The sequence below is a fragment of the Macaca mulatta genome, chromosome 6 (assembly GCF_049350105.2).
Source record: "Macaca mulatta isolate MMU2019108-1 chromosome 6, T2T-MMU8v2.0, whole genome shotgun sequence".
Lineage (NCBI taxonomy): Eukaryota > Metazoa > Chordata > Mammalia > Primates > Cercopithecidae > Macaca > Macaca mulatta.
The window spans coordinates 147480729-147497500 of NC_133411.1; the positions used below are offsets into that span (position 1 = coordinate 147480729).

The window sequence follows — 16772 nt, forward strand, 5'->3', positions numbered from 1 at the left end:
TGCTGTGATTACAGGAATGAACCACTGTGTTAGCCTCTTTATTTACTTTATAAATTTTGTTTACAAAACAGGTAGTAGGCAGATTCGGCCCATGGCTATAGCTTGCTGATCTGATCCCTGCTCTATCATATCTTATTTGATATATATCCTGGCACTGATTATTGGTTTCCTCATTTCTTATCTGCCTTTCCCCACCCCCACATACTAGAATGAAACCCCGTGAGAGTAGGGTGCCTCTCTGTCTCGTTACCACAATATGCCTATACCTGGAACCATTTCTGGCTCATAAAGACTCAATAAATACTTGTCGAATGAGTATTTGAATGTATTATGTTTGTCTGGGCTGAAGAGAAGAGCAGCTCTATTTGAAGGGAGATAAGATGAGATAAACTTCTGATGGCAGCCCCTCTAGGAAGAATAATTTCTAGTTTGATCATCCTTAAGACAGTCCAACCTGTAGGTCTTGCCTCAAGGAGGAGCTGCTTATGCCTACTTCCTGACAGCAGATATGAAACTGAGTAGTACCTGTCCTCCTAGGACATGTTCCAGAAGAGAGGAGAACCGATGGATTAATCACTTTTCAATTTAAGAAGAAAAAGCACCTTACACACACACACACACACACACACACACACACACACACACGAGAGACCTCAGAGCCCAGGGAAGCTGCTCAGTTGGCAAGTTGGGCTTTGCAGACTAACAGTTGCCCCACCTGAGGGTATGGAGGAACTGGAATTCTGACTACCAGAATGACATGGGGAACAGCCAGGACCTGGAGAGGGGGAGAAGGTGAGGGGAAGGGGGAGAAGGTGAGGGGAAAGGCGAGAAGGTGAGGGGAAGGGGGAGAAGGTGAGGAGAAGGGGGAGAAGGTGAGGGGAAGGGGGAGAAGGTGAGGGGAAGGGGGAGAAGGTGAGGGGAAGGGGGAGAAGGTGAGGGGAAGGGGGAGAAGGTGAGGGGAAGGGAGTTTGGCACATTCCAATTTAGGCAGCACATTGCCCTGAACAAACAGCCTGAATCACCATGTGCTTATTAATTTAAAAACTGTTTCTGAATCAACACATTCTTTGCCTGTCCAGGGCTGGGATCTTTGCAGCCATGTAGCACACTGGCCAAGAAAGTGTGGGGTCCTGAAGGAGAAATGGCTCTAGAGGAATCACCGGAGCCACTGGGCACTGCCTCCCAAGGCTTGGAAGACGGCGCAGAGGGTTCCCAGGCTGTGCTACTTTTGTTCCCTTGGAAGAAAGTCAGTAGGCAGATGCCTCTTCTACCTCCCCCAACACTCTCTTCAACACCAGACTCCCTCTCCAGCTCACTCAGAGGAAGCTGGGAAGGTTCCAGTGGCGAGCTCCTGAGAAGCAGTGGGAAGGGCCAAGGTTACGAAGTTACCCAGGTATGGGGGCGAACCCTGGCTCCCTCACTTGCTAGTTGTGTATTCTCTCTCTCTCTCTAGCTCACTCTCTCCCTCTCTCTCTCTGTCTCTCTCTCTCTCTCTGTATCTCTCTCTCTCTCTCTCTTTTGAGAGATGAGGTCTTGCTATATTACCCAGGATGAAGACTGCACTCCAACTCCTGACCTGGACTCAAGTGATCCTCCTGCCTCAGTCTCCCAAATAGCTGGGACTCCAGGCACACGCCACACCGCGCACTTGGCTGTAATCTTGATCAAATCATGTAAAATCCCTGAACCACAAGTTGTGTTTGGTTTTTTTTTTTTTTTTTTTTGAGACGGAGTCTTGCTCTGCCGCCCAGGCTGGAGTGCAGTGGCCGGATCTCGGCTCACTGCAAGCTCCGCCTCCCGGATTCACGCCATTCTCCTGCCTCAGCCTCCCGAGTAGCTGGGACTACAGGCGCCCGCCACCTCGCCCGGCTAGTTTTTTGTATTTTTTAGTAGAGACGGGGTTTCACCGTGTCAGCCAGGATGGTCTCCATCTCCTGATCTCGTGATCCGCCCGTTTCGGCCTCCCAAAGTGCTGGGATTACTGGCTTGAGCCACCGCGCCCGGCCTGGTTTTTTTTTTTTTTTTTTTAATTTTTTTTCTACAGTAACACCCAGTGGAGTTATGTAAATTAAAATAAAATAATGTGCCTAAAGCAGAGGGGCTAGAGAAACAGCCTGATAAAAAGAAGGTCTTGGGGAGGGAGGAGGGCAGGGTATTGGCCCTCCAGTGGCCAGCAAGGAAAATGATGGAGCCCATCTTTGGGTACTTGCAGCTGAGCCCACAGAGTCTCCTGTTTTATCCCCGCACAGTAGGCAATGTCCTTTGACTTTCCTGACCCAGGACCTAGCTTGGCAACGCGGGGTCCTCCGGTATTCAGACCTGTCACTTGGCTCTCACTGACTGGTTCTCCCGGAGTTTTGAGAGAGCTCTGAGAGGTCATTGAATCCTTTCTCCTTTCCTCTTGTAGTGATGTCTCTCCCTCAGACGAGCCCAGGGACTGCTGGCCATCAGCTGAACCCGAGGGGAGCGAGGCCACAGCCCATGAGATGTACCCCACACGTCCTCTGCCCCGCCCCCAACCAGGACTGTGTGTGTTTTTCAGGGTGTACTGCTGGAGCCCTGGGAGGAGGGGGTTGGGCAGCCGCTGGCGCTGCCGCTGGTGGTCCCTGTGCTTGAAGTGCCGGTGGTATCGGAGTCCACGCACCCAAGGCCCAGCACTCAGCAACATTCTGTGGCCCAGCAAAGGGGTGAGAGATCAAAGGAGGGGCGTGGGGCATGGATTGCTTCTGGGCAGACCCATGGCAATGTGACATGGGGTTTCCCGCCTGAGTGTTACTGACTGTGTGGCTGTGCCTGCCACGCTCATCTGGGGTGTGTGTGTGTGTGTCTGTGTATGGGTGGGTGTCGGGGGGTGCACAGACGCTCTGGGTATGTAGGGGGATCAGCACTAGGGGGGCTTCTAGGATTTGTCTGTGGTCTCATTTCTGCCTTCCCTGCTCCTGGAGGGGGAGCTGTAACTCAGCCGGGAGGCCACCTAGCTGATTCCCCTCCCCCCACCCACCAGCCGCTCACTGTGTCACAACAAGGAGCTTTGGCAGAAAGGGAGGGGAGCGTGGGTGCTGCGAAGAGAAAAACACCCCAAAGTTTCAGAAAAAATGGCAGGAGAGATGCCAGCACCCAGCAGCAGGAGCCTTCTGCTTCACACAGCCTGCACTGCTGGGCTCGGGGGAGACCACGGTTTCCTTTCCTTCCTTTCCCCCTCCCTGCCCCTTGCTGCGTGATATTCAGGAAAAGGAAATATTACAGTGAGGGGAGAAAGGGAACAAAGAGATGCTTTTCAGAGCGGTCATGGGATCCTTCCGTAGCCACCAGAAGACAGAGTTCTGGGCTCTGCTTGCTCTGGGCAAAGTGGGGTTGTGTGTGTATGTGTGTGTGTATGTGTGTGTAGAAGAGAAAAAAAAGTGAGGGAACGTGTGTGTTAGTGTGTTAGTTTATGCATGCCTGTGAGTAAATGTGTGTTAATATGTGTGTCTGTGTGAGTGTGGATGTGAATTGGGTGAGTGTGCATGTGTGTGTGTTGGGAAACAGTAAAGATATAAGCAGACAGAACAAAAAGCATCATATACAAGGTTGGTTAGATAGCTGCCCTTAGATAGTCTACACATGAATACTTGAAAACTGTTTTGTGTAGTAGGTTGGCCATTACCCAATATTGAGCGGCATCAGAATAAACATGTATACAATGGAAAACCTCAAGATTGACAATTTTTCCTCATGCTTTTGAAATCAGGGTATTTCATTTGGGCAATGGCTCCTTTTCTGCAGGGTAGAAACCTCATTTACTCAAAGCTCAGAATACAGTTTTTGTGATCATTTCCCCTAAGTAAGGGCTAGAGTTTCTCTTAGCATCATTTGCTTACAAGATATTTGAGTTTGTAAACAAGATCCCAAGGGGAATATTTATCCCACTCAAGAAAACAAGTTACTTTTACCTCTTTGAAGTATCTGTTTGCATTCCAACAATATGGTACTTATAAATCACTCCTTTCTAGCAATTTATTAAAGCAACTCTTAGAGGCAATACTTTTAAAAAATAGCAAGGCTGTATTTTTTTTTAATTTAGAGGCCTACAATGAGTTTTAACAGCTTATCTGGCTTAGTGATGTCTATTCACTTATGATTATAATAACTTCTTACAATTAATGAATGCTCTTCATGTACCAGACATTGCATTAAATGCTTTACATACATGCTCTCATTTGGTCCTGCCAGCCAGGGAAGTACTGTTATTTTACAATTAAGGGGTAGAGAAGTAACTTAACCAGGGTCAGGTAGGTAATAAATGTCAGGGCAGAACTTAAATCTGAGTTTTGAGTCCAGAGCCCCATGCCTTACCCTATACGCTCAGTTGCATTTCCTTTTCTTTCTTTCTCCTTCCTTCCTTCCTTCCTTCCTTCCTTCCTTCCTTCCTTCCTTCCTTCCTTCCTTCCTTCCTTCCTTCCTTCTTTCTTTCTTCAATCAGACTCTCACTCTGTCACCCAGGCTGGAATGCACTGGTATGATCTCAGGTCATGCAACCTCTGCTTCCTGGGTTCAAGCAATTCTCAAGCCTCAGCCTCCCATGTAGCTGAGATTACAGGTGCACGCCACCATGATCAGCTAATTTTTTTGTACTTTTGGTAAAGACCGGGTTTCACCATGTTGACCAGGCTGTCTCAAACCCCTCACCTCAAATGATCCGCCCGTCTTGGCCTCCCAAAATGCTGGGATTACAGGCGTGAGCCACCGCGCCCGGCCCATTTCTTTATATTTCACTGCCCAAACATGTCCAAACATGCAGCATGCAGGTGCCTCCAGGTGCCTACAGAGGGCGGTCCCCACAAAAATCCTGGCTCCTGGTCCAGACCCACTGTTAGGGCCAGTGCCTGGGCATTATGGGTCAGTCCAGCTCTGAGATTTTAATTCCTGTTGTTGGAATGAGGGAATAAATCCAGCTCTGTTAGGCACTCAATCTTTTGGGATTTTTCAGTTTCTCTGGGGCAGCAGATTTTTTCTTAGGGTCATCTCTGAGAGAAGTATGCCTGGAACATTGGCATGAGGAAATCAATCAATGCAAAGCATATCAAGAGGTATGTATTCAGCACCGTGAAAACCAACCCAGCGAGAATAAGCTCAGAAGATTGTAGGAAGAGTGTAGGACTTGGAGGAAGAGCAATGACCCTGCACTCCCTCTAGAAGGGGTGAGGGAGAGGGAGAAGGGAGGAAAAAGAAGGTGATGAGGAGAGGTTGAGGAAGAGCATGTGGGGTATGTGCAGCTGGAGGAAGCAACTGGATGAGTAATGGAGAGCAGCTTTATTACTTTCACTTTTTGAAATAAGAACCAGCTTATGAAGGTGGGGAGGGAACAGCCTGGGAATGAATTAATTGAGAAAGGAAATTAAAGCCATCATTTCTGCTCTGCTGACGAGCAGATGTCAGCATGCCTCTAGCCTCTTGCTATATTCAGTGCTTTTCTAGAGATAAACAGTGGAGCTCAAAGAGGTTCCAACAGGGCCTGTACTGAACACTTGAAGGCTCTAGGATATTTTGGTCATGAGAAAAGAGGGCTGGAAGTTGAGGACCAGGCTTCTAGGCTCTGAGGATTTTTTTTTTTTCACATGAGCTATTTCACAATTGCCAGTAGATTTAACTGCAAAACTGAAGGGAAATCAGGTAAGGATTTATAAAAGAGGAAATTAAGATGCTGGTAATCCTACCAAGATGACCCTAGGGAGAAAGAAAAGAGTTGGAAGCACCTTTGCCAAGCCACTGAGAAGCTAGCATTGAGGGCAGAGAGTGCTTGAAGCAACCCAGCCTTAAAGCACTCTCTTAGAGGCAGCCAGGGCAGGGAGCAGCGGGTACAGGCAGTTCCAGCAATAGCTGGCTGAGGAGGATAGAGACGGAGGCTGGCTCAGCGACCTAGCCTGGGAAAGCAGCTGCTGTGCTGAAATGCATTAGAAGTTCTCTGCCCTGTATCCCAGCACTTTGGGAGGCCAAGGTGGGAGGATCACTTGAGCTCCGGAGTTCAAGACCAGCCTGGGCAACATAGAGAAATATAGATAGACCTCATCTATATTTTTAAATATTTTTTATATTTATATTTATATATTTTTTATATTTTTATTTAAATATAGATAGACCTCCTCTATATTTTTTAGAAAATAAATAATTTTTTTTTTTTTTTTTTTTTTGAGACGGGGTCTTGCTCTGTAGCCCGGGCTGGAGTGCAGTGGCCGGATCTCAGCTCACTGCAAGCTCCGCCTCCCGGGTTTACGCCATTCTCCTGCCTCAGCCTCCGGAGTAGCTGGGACTACAGGCGCCCGCCACCTCGCCCGGCTAGTTTTTTGTATTTTTAGTAGAGACGGGGTTTCACGGTGTTAGCCAGGATGGTCTCGATCTCCTGACCTCGTGATCCGCCCGTCTCGGCCTCCCAAAGTGCTGGGATTACAGGCTTGAGCCACTGCGCCCGGCCGAAAATAAATAATTTTTTAGAAAATAAAAAAATAGCCAGGTGTGTTGGCATGCACCTGTAGCCTCAGCTTCTTGGGAAACTGAGGTGGAAGAATTGCTTGAGCCCTGGAGATGGAGGCTGCAGTGAGCTGTAATTGTGCTACTGCACTCCAGCCTGGGCAACAGAGTGAGATCCTTTCTCAAAAAAAACAAAAAAACAAAGAAACAACAACAGTTACTGTGAAGGCTTACTCCCAGCAAGGGGAGACAGGCAGAGTGTGCACCAGAAACCAGGTATCTTCAACATGGATATTTTGGATCTTTTCTGCATCCAGGCAAAGGAATTTATTTACTAACAGCTGGCAGATATGGGCAAAATCACAATTTGATGGGTTAACCAAGGTCTGTAGCCTTCTTTTAGGTGTACAGACCTAGCACAGGGAGCAGTTTTCCCCTGGGGTTGTATTTAGGTATACAACCTAAAGTCCTGCCTTTCAAAGGCAACATTGAGAACCTGGGATAGAATGAGAATTTAGATGGTACCATGAATGTCAGAAGTCTCAGGCACAGGATTCTGATGAACCAGAGAGTTGGAGTCTCCTGTTGGAAGCATGGTTCATAAATAATGCTGGAGACCAGATCTGATGGGTCATGCCTGTAATCCCAGCACTTTGGGAGGCCGAGGCAGGCGGATTACCCAAGGACAGGAGTTCAAGACCAGCCTGGCTAACATGGTGAAACCCTGTCTCTACTAAAAATACAAAAGTTTGCTGGGTGTGGTGGTGCATACCTGTAATCCCAGCTACCTGGGAGGTTGAGGCAGGAGAATTGCTTGAACCCAGGAGGTAGAGGTTGCAGTGAACTGAGATCGAGCCACTGCACTCCATCCTGGGTGACAGAGTGAGACTCCATCTCAAAATCAATCAATCAATCAATCAAGCTGGAATCAATGAAGTATGTATTGAACGTTTTTCGGGGGTTAAATAGGGGATTCGAGAAAAACAAACAGATATGAGACTGCTCTGACTCTTGAGGAAATTAACGTGTCTTCTAATTGGATTGGCCCCCTCCTCGTGCCCTTTTCCCTCTTCACTGTTTTCACCCATGTGATCATTCACCTCTACACACTCCCTCCTCTTTTCTTGTCATCTTCCTTCTCTGGCTCTTTCCTGCTTCCTTTAGTCATTTTCTTTTCTTTTCTTTTTTGAGACAGAGTCTCGCTTTGTCACCCAGGCTGGAGTGCAGTGGCATGAACACGACTCACTGCAGCCTCCTGGCTCAGGTGATTCTGCCTCAGCCTCCTGAGTAGCTGGGATGACAGGTGCGGGTCACCACACTCAGCTAATTCTTTTTTATTATTTGTAGAAATGAGGTCTTGCTATGTTGCTCAGGCCTGGTCTCTAACTCCTGGGCTCAAGCGATGCTCCTACCTCAGCTTCCCAAAGTCCTGGGATTACAGGCGTTAAGCCACCTCACCGGGCCCCTTTGGTTATTTTCCCCGCTGAATGTATGGCAGTCTTTGTTTTCATTCTCCCACTTGGTCTTCCCTAACCTCTGGGCACTTTGTCCCGTGGTTTTCCCAACTCCTTCCCTGCCCTTGGGGGATGATAACCTCCAGCTTGCTGTAGGGCTCCAGAGAAGGTTAAAATTCTGTGATCCTGCAAGTGTGTCTGGTGTTGGATGGGCACATGTATCCCTGATTTTCCAGTTAGAAATTGCTGGAATGAGCTGTAAGGGAGGGAAAACTTTCCCTCTATCCTTTGAGATTCAACTATTGAGTCTATGAAGTACACTGACAACAGATTAACAGGAGGAAAATTATACAAATATATTATGTGCACAGGGGCATTGCATGAAAGAAAAATGAGTACCTCCAAACCCAGTGAGATGTAGATGTTTACATGCTCTGTTCATGCGGGGGGAGGAGTGAGGGGAGATATAGGCAACTTAGGGGACTGTAAATGATTTTGGGGAAAGATGAATGGGCCCTCAGAAGAACAGGTGACATCATGAGACGGTCTGGGTATGAAGTGGGCCTCTAGTTTCCTCTCCTGGTTAATCTTCCCTGGTTGATGAAATTTCTGGGGAGGGGACTCATGACAATGGAGTTCCTCTTGGAAAATCTGTCCTTAGGCAGATGAGGGAAGTTCAGAGAAAGCGTCTCCCTGTATTTGCTATTTCCCAAGTGTCCTCAGTTTGAGGCCCAAAGCAGCATATTTTGGGGTGGCATTTTCTGAACTCCTTTAGAGCTAATCTGTCAGAAGGCAGGTGGAGCCTGGGTCAGAGGAATCTGGGCATGCCCAAGTTACATAAAAGTTATGTGTCAACGAGCACATCCTATTCCACTTTTTTTTCTTTTTTCTTTTTAGAGATGGGGTCTTGCACTGTCACCCAGGCTGGAGTGCAGTGGCATGATCATGGCTCACTGCAGCCTCAACTTCCTGCCTACCCTACTTTTTTAGTATAATAGCTGAAAGATATGGAATGTGGAATTGATGAAGGGGGACCCATTAAAATTACAATAGCAATTAGGAACAAGCAGAAAAAGACCATAGGCAAGGACAGTTTCATGGGTAAGATCATATGGTTTCCCACATTCTATATTTGGCGAGGGCTTAGGAGGGATCAACACACCCAGACTACTCTCCAGCTACAACTTCAGTTTCAACGAAAACCTGAATTTGATGCCCTCGACCCAGGCCCTTTTTCTCTTTCCTGAGCACTAAGGCTTCTGTTGGTGCTCTTGACATTAGTAGCTTCAAGGCGAGGGTGAATGGGTTTGTGTTAGTGACTTTGTGGATGAAAGGACACTTGAATTTTCCTTGCCCAGCCTCAGCACTGCCTCAGGCATTAAAGGCTATGAAATCTGCACTGGTGTTTTGGTCAGGGAGTGGAGTTGTCTCAGACCACTTTTTATACCCTATGTGAGAAGGAACTGTAAACCTAAATAACGATCAGAGAGGCTTTCTAAAAGAAAAGGTCTTTATTTTGGAATGGACATTGCAATGGGAATATGAATATGCATGCCATAGTAAACTGTGTGAGTAAAAGACAAAGTCTTGCTTTTTTTTTTTTTTTTTGAGACAGAGTCTCGCTCTGTGACCCAGGCTGGAGTGCAATGGCGTGATCTCAGCTCACTGCAACCTCTGCCTCCTGTGTTCAAGTGATTCTTCTGCCTCAGCCTCCTGAGTAGCTGGGATTACAGGCATGTGTCACCATGCCAGCTAGTTTTTTGTATTTTTAGTATAGACGGGGTTTCTCCATGTTGGTCAGGCTGGTCTCAAACTCCCAACCTCGGGTGATCCACCTGCCTCGGCCTCCCAAGGTGCTGGGATTACAGGTGTGAGTCACCGCGCCTGGCCTTTTTTTTTTTTTTTTTTTCCTTTTTTTTGGATACACAGTCTGGCTCTGTTGCCCAGGCTGGAGTGCAGTGGTATGATCTTGGCTCACTGCAGCCTCTGGCTCCCAGGCTCAAGCAATCCTCCCACCTCAGCCTCCCGAGTAGCTGGGACGATAGGCGTGTACCACCATGCCTGGCTAATTTTTATATTTTATGTAGAGATGGGGTTTCATCATGTTGCCCAGGCTGGTTTCAAACTCCTGAACTCAAGCAATCTGCGCGCCTTGACCTCCCAAAGTGCTGGGATTACAGGTGTGAGCCACTGTGCCCAACCTGATAAAGGCTTTTAAAGGAAAAATTAAGAAGATTCCGTAATTATTTTAAAATAATTATCCTTGGCTTTAAACATCAATACCAAGGGTGATGCCAGTCTGAGCTTGGACAGGCAGTTGCTGGGCAGATGTCCTTGCATAAGTATTTTTTATGTAATGTTGTGAAGGCCTTCATGCAAGGTTGTGAGTTTTACAGTCTTTTGTGATTTTTTTTTTTTTTTAAATCAAGCATACAAACATGAAAACCCTCTCTTCATGGCCTGCCCTGATTCTGTTTGTCAGGGTTTTCTTTTCTTTTCTTTTCTTTTTGAGATGGAGCCTTGCTCTGTCGCCCAGGCTGGAGTGCAATGGCGCAATCTCAGCTCACTGTAACCTCCGCCTCCAGGGTTCAAGTGACTCTCCTGCCTCAGCCTCCTGAGTAGCTGGGACTACAGGTGCGTGCCACCATGCCTGGCTAATTTTTTGTATTTTTAGTAGAGACGGGGTTTCACCGTGTTAGCCAGGATGGTCTTGATCTCCCGACCTCGTGATCCGCCCGCCTCGGCCTCCCAAAATGCTGGGATTACAGGCATGACCCACTGTGCCCTGCCCGGATTTTCTTTTCTTTTTCTTTTTTTATTTTTTAAAACCGGAACATTTATTGCATGACTAATCGTTGACATTCTTAAGATGAACTGGATGCTGCAACAGCTGCCCTCTTGGGTTTAGGTGTTGTTCCTTCACGGAATCCATGCCTGAATCTGCGGTATACAATTTTTAGGTGCCTCATTCGACCAGTTCCGGTGGTATTTCGTCTTTTAGCCTTGGCACTCCAGTTATACTTTCTCTTGCGCTTGGCAGTGTAGCCACATTTGCCACAGGTCGACTTCTGAAGGTGGTAGGCCTTAGAGCCACAGCGGCGGCACAATGTGTGCGTCTTATTGTGACGCTTTCCAAACGATGACGTTCCCTTTGTCATCTCGCTTCTGCAGCCGAGACCAGAGAGCCGGATTTTCTTAACATTAGTGACTTTATTTTAATTTTGACAACTTTCACAGAACTTAATTGTAGTCCCTTAATCCATAGTTGCCTCTGATTCTGAAATGCCCAGAAAAAAAGGATGTTAGTTGGTTCCTTGGGTTTTTTTCCTTCCAGTCATTTATTCAGAAGTGGTGTCACACACTGGAGATGTGAGAATGGAAAAAATCATGGTACCTGCCTTTCAAGAACCACGGTCTTGTAGGGGAGACAGGGATAGAAACCACAATACAGGGCTGGGTGAGGTGGCTCACGCCTGTAATCCCAGCACTTTGGGAGGCTGAGGTGGGTGGATCACCTGAGGTCAGGAGTTCGAGACCAGCCTGGCCAACATGGTGAAACCCTGTTTCTACTAAAAATACAAAAATTAGCTGGGCGTGGCGGTGCGTGCCTGTAATCTCAGCTACTCGGGAGGCTGAGGCAAGAGAATTGCCTGAACCCGGAAGGCGGTGGTTGCAGTGAGCCGAGATCACGCAATTGTACTCCAGCCTGGGCAACAAGAGTGAAACTCTGTCTTCCATCCCCCACCCCTGAAAAAAGAGGTCACAGAGTAGAATTTGGTGGAAGCAATTGTTCCAGGGTCCCAAGTCCAGTGGGGCTTAAGCTGTCTCCTATCCTGGTCCTCAAATGAGGAATTCTTTTCTCCGTTCTTCTCTTCCTTTATTCCACAAAGATGTAGTGAGTGCTGTGAGTTAGGTCTGAGTTAGGTTCTGCGAATACATAAATGAACAAATACCACTCCCTGCTTAGAGGAGATCACGGACTAGTTATGTTCTTTCCAGACTCCATGCTAGGGTATTCACTGGTCCATTTCACTATCATGATGAAATGAGAAAAAGCAAGAGACAGTGTAGTGAGTCTTTACATAAAATTAAATGTATTCAATATAAGATCTTTTCTCTTTAGTTTGAAGTTATATTCTTATGTACATTCTTTCCTCAAAACATGTTCATAGTAGATGGTAGTCATCACTGATTTGTTTATTTCCTTGCTTGCCAAAATGAAAATTAAGCAATCTTTTGTCATATCACAAAAAGTGCATGTGTGTGTTAAGTGGTGTTACTGGTTAAAGATTCATTTCCTCATTATTTCAAAAGTGGGATTAAGGCGGGGCATGGCTGTAATCCCAACACTTTGGGAGGCCGAGGCAGGTGGATTACTTCAGATCAGGAGTTTGAGACCAGCCTGGTCAACATGGTGAAATGGTGAAACCCCATCTCTACTAAAACTACAAAAAAATTAGCTGAGCATGGTGGCACATGCCTGTAGTCCCAGCTACTTGGGAAGCTGAGGCAGGAGAATCACTTGAGCCCAGGAGGCGGAAGATGCAGTGAGCCGAGATGGCACCACTACACAATAGCCTGGGAAATAGAGCAAGACTGTCTCAAACAAAACGAAACAAAAAAACAACAAAAACAAACAAAACCAAAGTGGGACTAAGAGTGACCCTTTCTCATCTAATAAAGTGGACCTTATTCAGGGAATATGGATTTACCAGACATGACAAATGCAGGCTCTCATGCCACTCCCCACCCTCCTTAGACTCAGAAGGGAGGAAATGGGAGAGCCCCAGGCCTCAAGAGAGGCAGGATTAGCTCTTTTCTTGTTACCCCTGCGCAAAACACCAAGAGCAGCAGCCTCTTGAGACCTTGTAGGAGGCAGTGCGGGAAGTCCTGGACAGGAACCAGTGCAAGTGCCAGAAACTTTTGGGAACACTGGAGCTACAGATCCGCTTGAAGAACTGTGACCCTCAGAAAGATGAACGCTTCTTGGGCACTGTCATCTGAAGTCCACTCCCCGCCCCACGTTCTCCACATGTGTCCTGGGGGACCAGCAGCACTGGGATGAGGCCAAGGCTGTGGGTGTCTCCCACGTGGACATCGAGGTGCTGAAGAAACTTGACAAGAACAAGAAGCTGCTTAACAAGTATGATGCCTTTTTGGCCTCAGGGTCTGTGATCAGGCAGATCCCACAAATCCTGGGCCTAGGCCTAAATAAGGAAGGCAGGTTCCCTTCCCTGCTGACGTACAGTGAAGACATGGTGGCCAAAGTTGATGAGGGGAAGTCCACAATCAAGTTCCAGAGGAAGAAAGGGCTCTGTCTGGCATGGCTCTTGGCCATGTCCGGATGACAGACGACGAGCTTGTGTACAATGTCCATCTGGCTCTCAGCTTCCAGGTATCATTGCTCTGGAAGAACTGGCAGAACATCTGGGCTTTATATGTCAGGAACACCATAGGCAAAAGCCCCAGTGCCTATGTTAAGGCACATTCTAATAAATCTTAGTGCCACAAAGAGAGAGACAGAGAGAGAGACAGAGATAAACAGAGAAAGACTTGGGATTCAGCAATCTCCTTTCTAGACAAGGGCTGCTCCCCCTGACATCACAGAGGAGATGGCTGATGTTCCGGGAGTCTACAGGCCCAAGAGATCTGGGTTCATCCTATCTCGTTGGAGAAGGACAGCAATTCTACAGAGGGACCTGGCAGGAAAAACTGGTGAAACGTGAATAGGCTGCCCCAGGGAGGAGCTTCTGGCTCTTTTATAGGGTAACTGAATAGGGTCACCAGCTTTTATCAAAATTAGCCAGGTACTCAGAGTTTCCATGGCCCAGGCACAAATAATCCACAAACCAATCCCTTCAAATTATATCCCTGAAATAGTCACATGCATGCTCTCAACATACCATTAGCACCTAAACTCAAACTATGACACACCCACAAGTCTGCATCACGCTGCTTATAACTTAAAGCTTGTGGGTTTAAACTAATTTAGGAGTCAGTCTGGGGACCAAAGGGGGAAAGTCTTATCATGAGGTGGCGATTTGCTTAGGGAGGAAAATGCAATGCATGCGTGACATCCAGAGGCTGGGAACCAATCATCTCATAGGAGAGGTAAATGTGTAAGCAGGCTGGGCGCGGTGGCTCATGCCTATAATCCCAGCACTTTGGGAGGCCTGAGGTCAGGAGTTCGTGACCAGCCTGGCCAACATGGTAAAACTTCATCTCTACTAAAAATACAAAATTAGCTGGACGTGGTGGCACACGCCTGTAGTCCTGGCTACTCCAGAGGCTGAGATAGGAGAATGGCTTGAACCCAGGAGGCAGAGACTGCAGTGAGCTGAGATCACGCCACTGCACTCCAGTCTGGCAATAGAGTGAGACCCCATCTCCAAGTAAAAAAAAAAAAAAAAGACAGAAAAGACCGTAGTGAAGGGCTAGGGTAATGAGTTTAGCGTGGGTAGAGGTCATGGGCATCTGGTGGAAGTGCCTGAAAAGGGGACTAGAAAGGGAGGTTGGAGCCTGATTGTGAAGGGCCAGACCAGGAGTAGGTTCTCAGGAAGCAGAACCAAGGAGAGGGCTGCCGACCAGTGACCCAGGGAAGCTGGGAGAGTCTTTCCCAAGGAGTTGACCCTTGGGGTGCATTTCTTTCCTCATCTTCTGCCTTAAGGCTCTCTTGTCTCTTTTCTTTCCCCCTGCCCCACATTCCCTATGCACGCCAGGCCCAAAACATCCTCACAGGCTGCTGCTCTAATTACTTCATCCCATTTTAATTCTGCTGAGTTAGGAGCCTGTGAACTCAAGAGGAAATTCATGCAAAATACCCAACGAATTGAATGTGCTGGTGTTTTAGAACACCAGGTCTGACCCTATCTGCCCCCTTCATCCTCCCTTCCTGCGGCCCTACTCCTGACCAATCTCAGCTTGATAAATCAAAGGTAGAATGTGCTGGTGAGAAGAGAGGGTGGCATTGATTGAATAAGATGTTGAGTTTCACTAAATCGTTTGAGCCATTGCTTGGGATGAGGACAGGGTGGGGCTTTTTGATGGGAAGCTTCTGTGGGAGGCTTTTTGGAACTGATGGAGTCCATCTCCAGAGCTCCAAAATACCACGTGTGTTTGTGAGTTGTAAGGTTTCCTTGTCCCTCAAGATACTTACAAGTTAGGAGAGATTTTTTTTTTTTTTTTTTTTTTTGAGTCTCGCTTTGTCACTCAGGCTGGAGTGCAGTGGCACGATCTCGGCGCACTGCAAGCTCCGCCTCCCAGGTTCACGCCATTCTCCTGCCTCAGCCTCCCAAGTAGCTGGGACTACAGGCGCCTGCCACCACGCCCAGCTAATTTTTTGTATTTTTAGTAGAGACGGGGTTTCACCGTGTTAGCCAGGATGGTCTCGATCTCCTGACCTCGTGATCCGCCCGCCTCGGCCTCCCAAAGTGCTGGGGATTACAGGCGTGAGCCACCGTGCCCGGCCAGGAGAGATTTCTTATTCCAGCTGTTTGTCCATGGAGATGATAAATCATTTAAAACAAATGGGTGGCTGTTTTCTTTTCTTTCTTTCTTTCTTTTTTTTTTTTTTTTTTTGAGACAGAATTCTCACTCTGTTGCCCAGGCTGGAGTTCAGCGGCGCGATCTCAGCTCACTGCAACCTCAACCTCCCAGGTTCAAGCAATTCTCTAGCCTCAGCCTCCCAGGTAGCTGGGACTACAGGCACGCACCACCACGTCTGGCTAATTTTTGTATTTTTAGTAGAGATGGGGTTTCACCATGTTGGCCAGGCTGGTCTCAAACTCCTGACCTCAGGTGATCCGCCCACCTTGGCCCCCCAAAGTGCTGGGATTACAGGCATGAGCCACTGTGCCTTGTGGATGGCTATTTTAAAATTAGCAATTCTCGAGTTTGAGACCAGCCTGGGCAGCAAGGCAAAACCCTGTCTCTGTTAAAAAATACAAAAATTGGCTGGGTGTGGTGCTGCCCTCCTGTAGTCCCAGCAACTCAGGAGGCTGAAGTGGGAGGATGGCTTGAGTCTGGGAGGCAGAGGTTGCAGTGAGCTGAGATTGCACGACTGCACTCCAGCCTGAGCAATGGAGCCAAAACCTGTCTGAAAAACGAAACAAGCAAAAAAATAAGTGATTCTTAAATTTTTTCAGTCTCAGAACTCCGTTATACTCCGAAAAATGACTGACGTCTCCAAGAGCTTTTGTTTATATGGTTATCGCTATTGATATTTACTATATTCAAAATGAAAACTGGGATCCTTTTGTAGTTCATAAGCATGATGACTGGGTTTTCATGCTTGTGCGTGAGATGTGCTTCCCTCAAACCTTGTTATGATGGTGGCAGATTACCCATCTGATGTGAAAAAAAAAAAAAGACAGCCTGAGAAGTTGAAAGAATATTTATTAATCCATTTAAATTTAAAATAACAAAAATAAACCATTATGTGTTAACATAACTAACACATTTTGGTGAAAAGAGTGCTATATTTTCCCCCTAAAATAGTGACAAAATTGGCATGTTTTACATTTTTACAAATCTCTAATAACTGGCTTAATCAAAAATACCTGGATTCTCTTATTACAATGAATCCATTTCTTTTCTTTCTTTCTTTCTTTCTTTCTTTCTTTTTTCTTTCTTTTTTTTTTTTTTGAGATAGAGTCTCTCTCTGTCACCCAGACTGGAGTGCAGTGGTGTGATCTCAGCTCACTGCAACCTCTGCCTCCCCAGTTCAAGTCATTCTCTTGCCTCAGCCTCCCAAGTAGCTGGGATTACAGGTGTGTACCACCACACCTGGCTCATTTTTGTATTTTTAGTAGAGACAGGGTTTCACCATGTTGGCCAGGCTGGTCTCAAACTCCTGACCTCAAGTGATCCACC

The 16772-nt window shown here is 47.1% G+C and overlaps 2 protein-coding genes, 1 long non-coding RNA gene, 1 other non-coding gene and 1 pseudogene across 7 annotated transcripts in view; 3 read left to right on the plus strand and 2 right to left on the minus strand.

Moving 5' to 3' along the window:
* The first annotated feature begins 1095 nt into the window (after positions 1 to 1095).
* Positions 1096 to 16772, plus strand: part of LOC144329505 (uncharacterized) — a 111873-nt gene continuing 96196 nt past the window's right edge. For 2 of the 4 annotated variants that reach the window (XR_013394846.1, XR_013394847.1), the window contains exon 1: positions 2522 to 2687. Coding sequence is in view for 1 of the 4 variants with exons in the window: in XM_077937102.1 (XP_077793228.1) it covers positions 1142 to 1393; positions 2543 to 2687 (397 nt within the window). In the remaining 3 variants the exon portion in view is untranslated. Of the gene's footprint in view, positions 1394 to 2521; positions 2688 to 16772 lie in introns of those variants that run through there. The other 2 variants (XM_077937102.1, XR_013394848.1) reach the window with 2 other exon arrangements.
* LOC144329522 (uncharacterized) lies at positions 1698 to 14321 on the minus strand. The gene is made up of 3 exons (XR_013394867.1): positions 14240 to 14321; positions 8815 to 9537; positions 1698 to 4471 (listed from the first exon to the last, which is right to left on the minus strand). It is a non-coding gene; the product is annotated as an uncharacterized LOC144329522 (long non-coding RNA).
* LOC114679023 (large ribosomal subunit protein eL37-like) lies at positions 10696 to 11086 on the minus strand. Its single transcript, XM_077937104.1, has one exon. The coding sequence runs from the start codon at positions 11057 to 11059 to the stop codon at positions 10766 to 10768; it is 294 nt and encodes a 97-aa protein (XP_077793230.1). The 5' UTR covers positions 11060 to 11086; the 3' UTR covers positions 10696 to 10765.
* LOC100425696 (large ribosomal subunit protein uL1 pseudogene) lies at positions 11947 to 13404 on the plus strand (annotated as a pseudogene).
* Positions 16150 to 16253, plus strand: LOC114679175 (small nucleolar RNA U13). Its single transcript, XR_003730850.1, has one exon. It is a non-coding gene; the product is annotated as a small nucleolar RNA U13 (small nucleolar RNA).

Bases quoted from the DNA above. Each gene is read 5' to 3' on its own strand.
- LOC114679023 (XM_077937104.1), bottom strand. From the start codon at position 11,059: ATGACAAAGGGAACGTCATCGTTTGGAAAGCGTCACAATAAGACGCAC.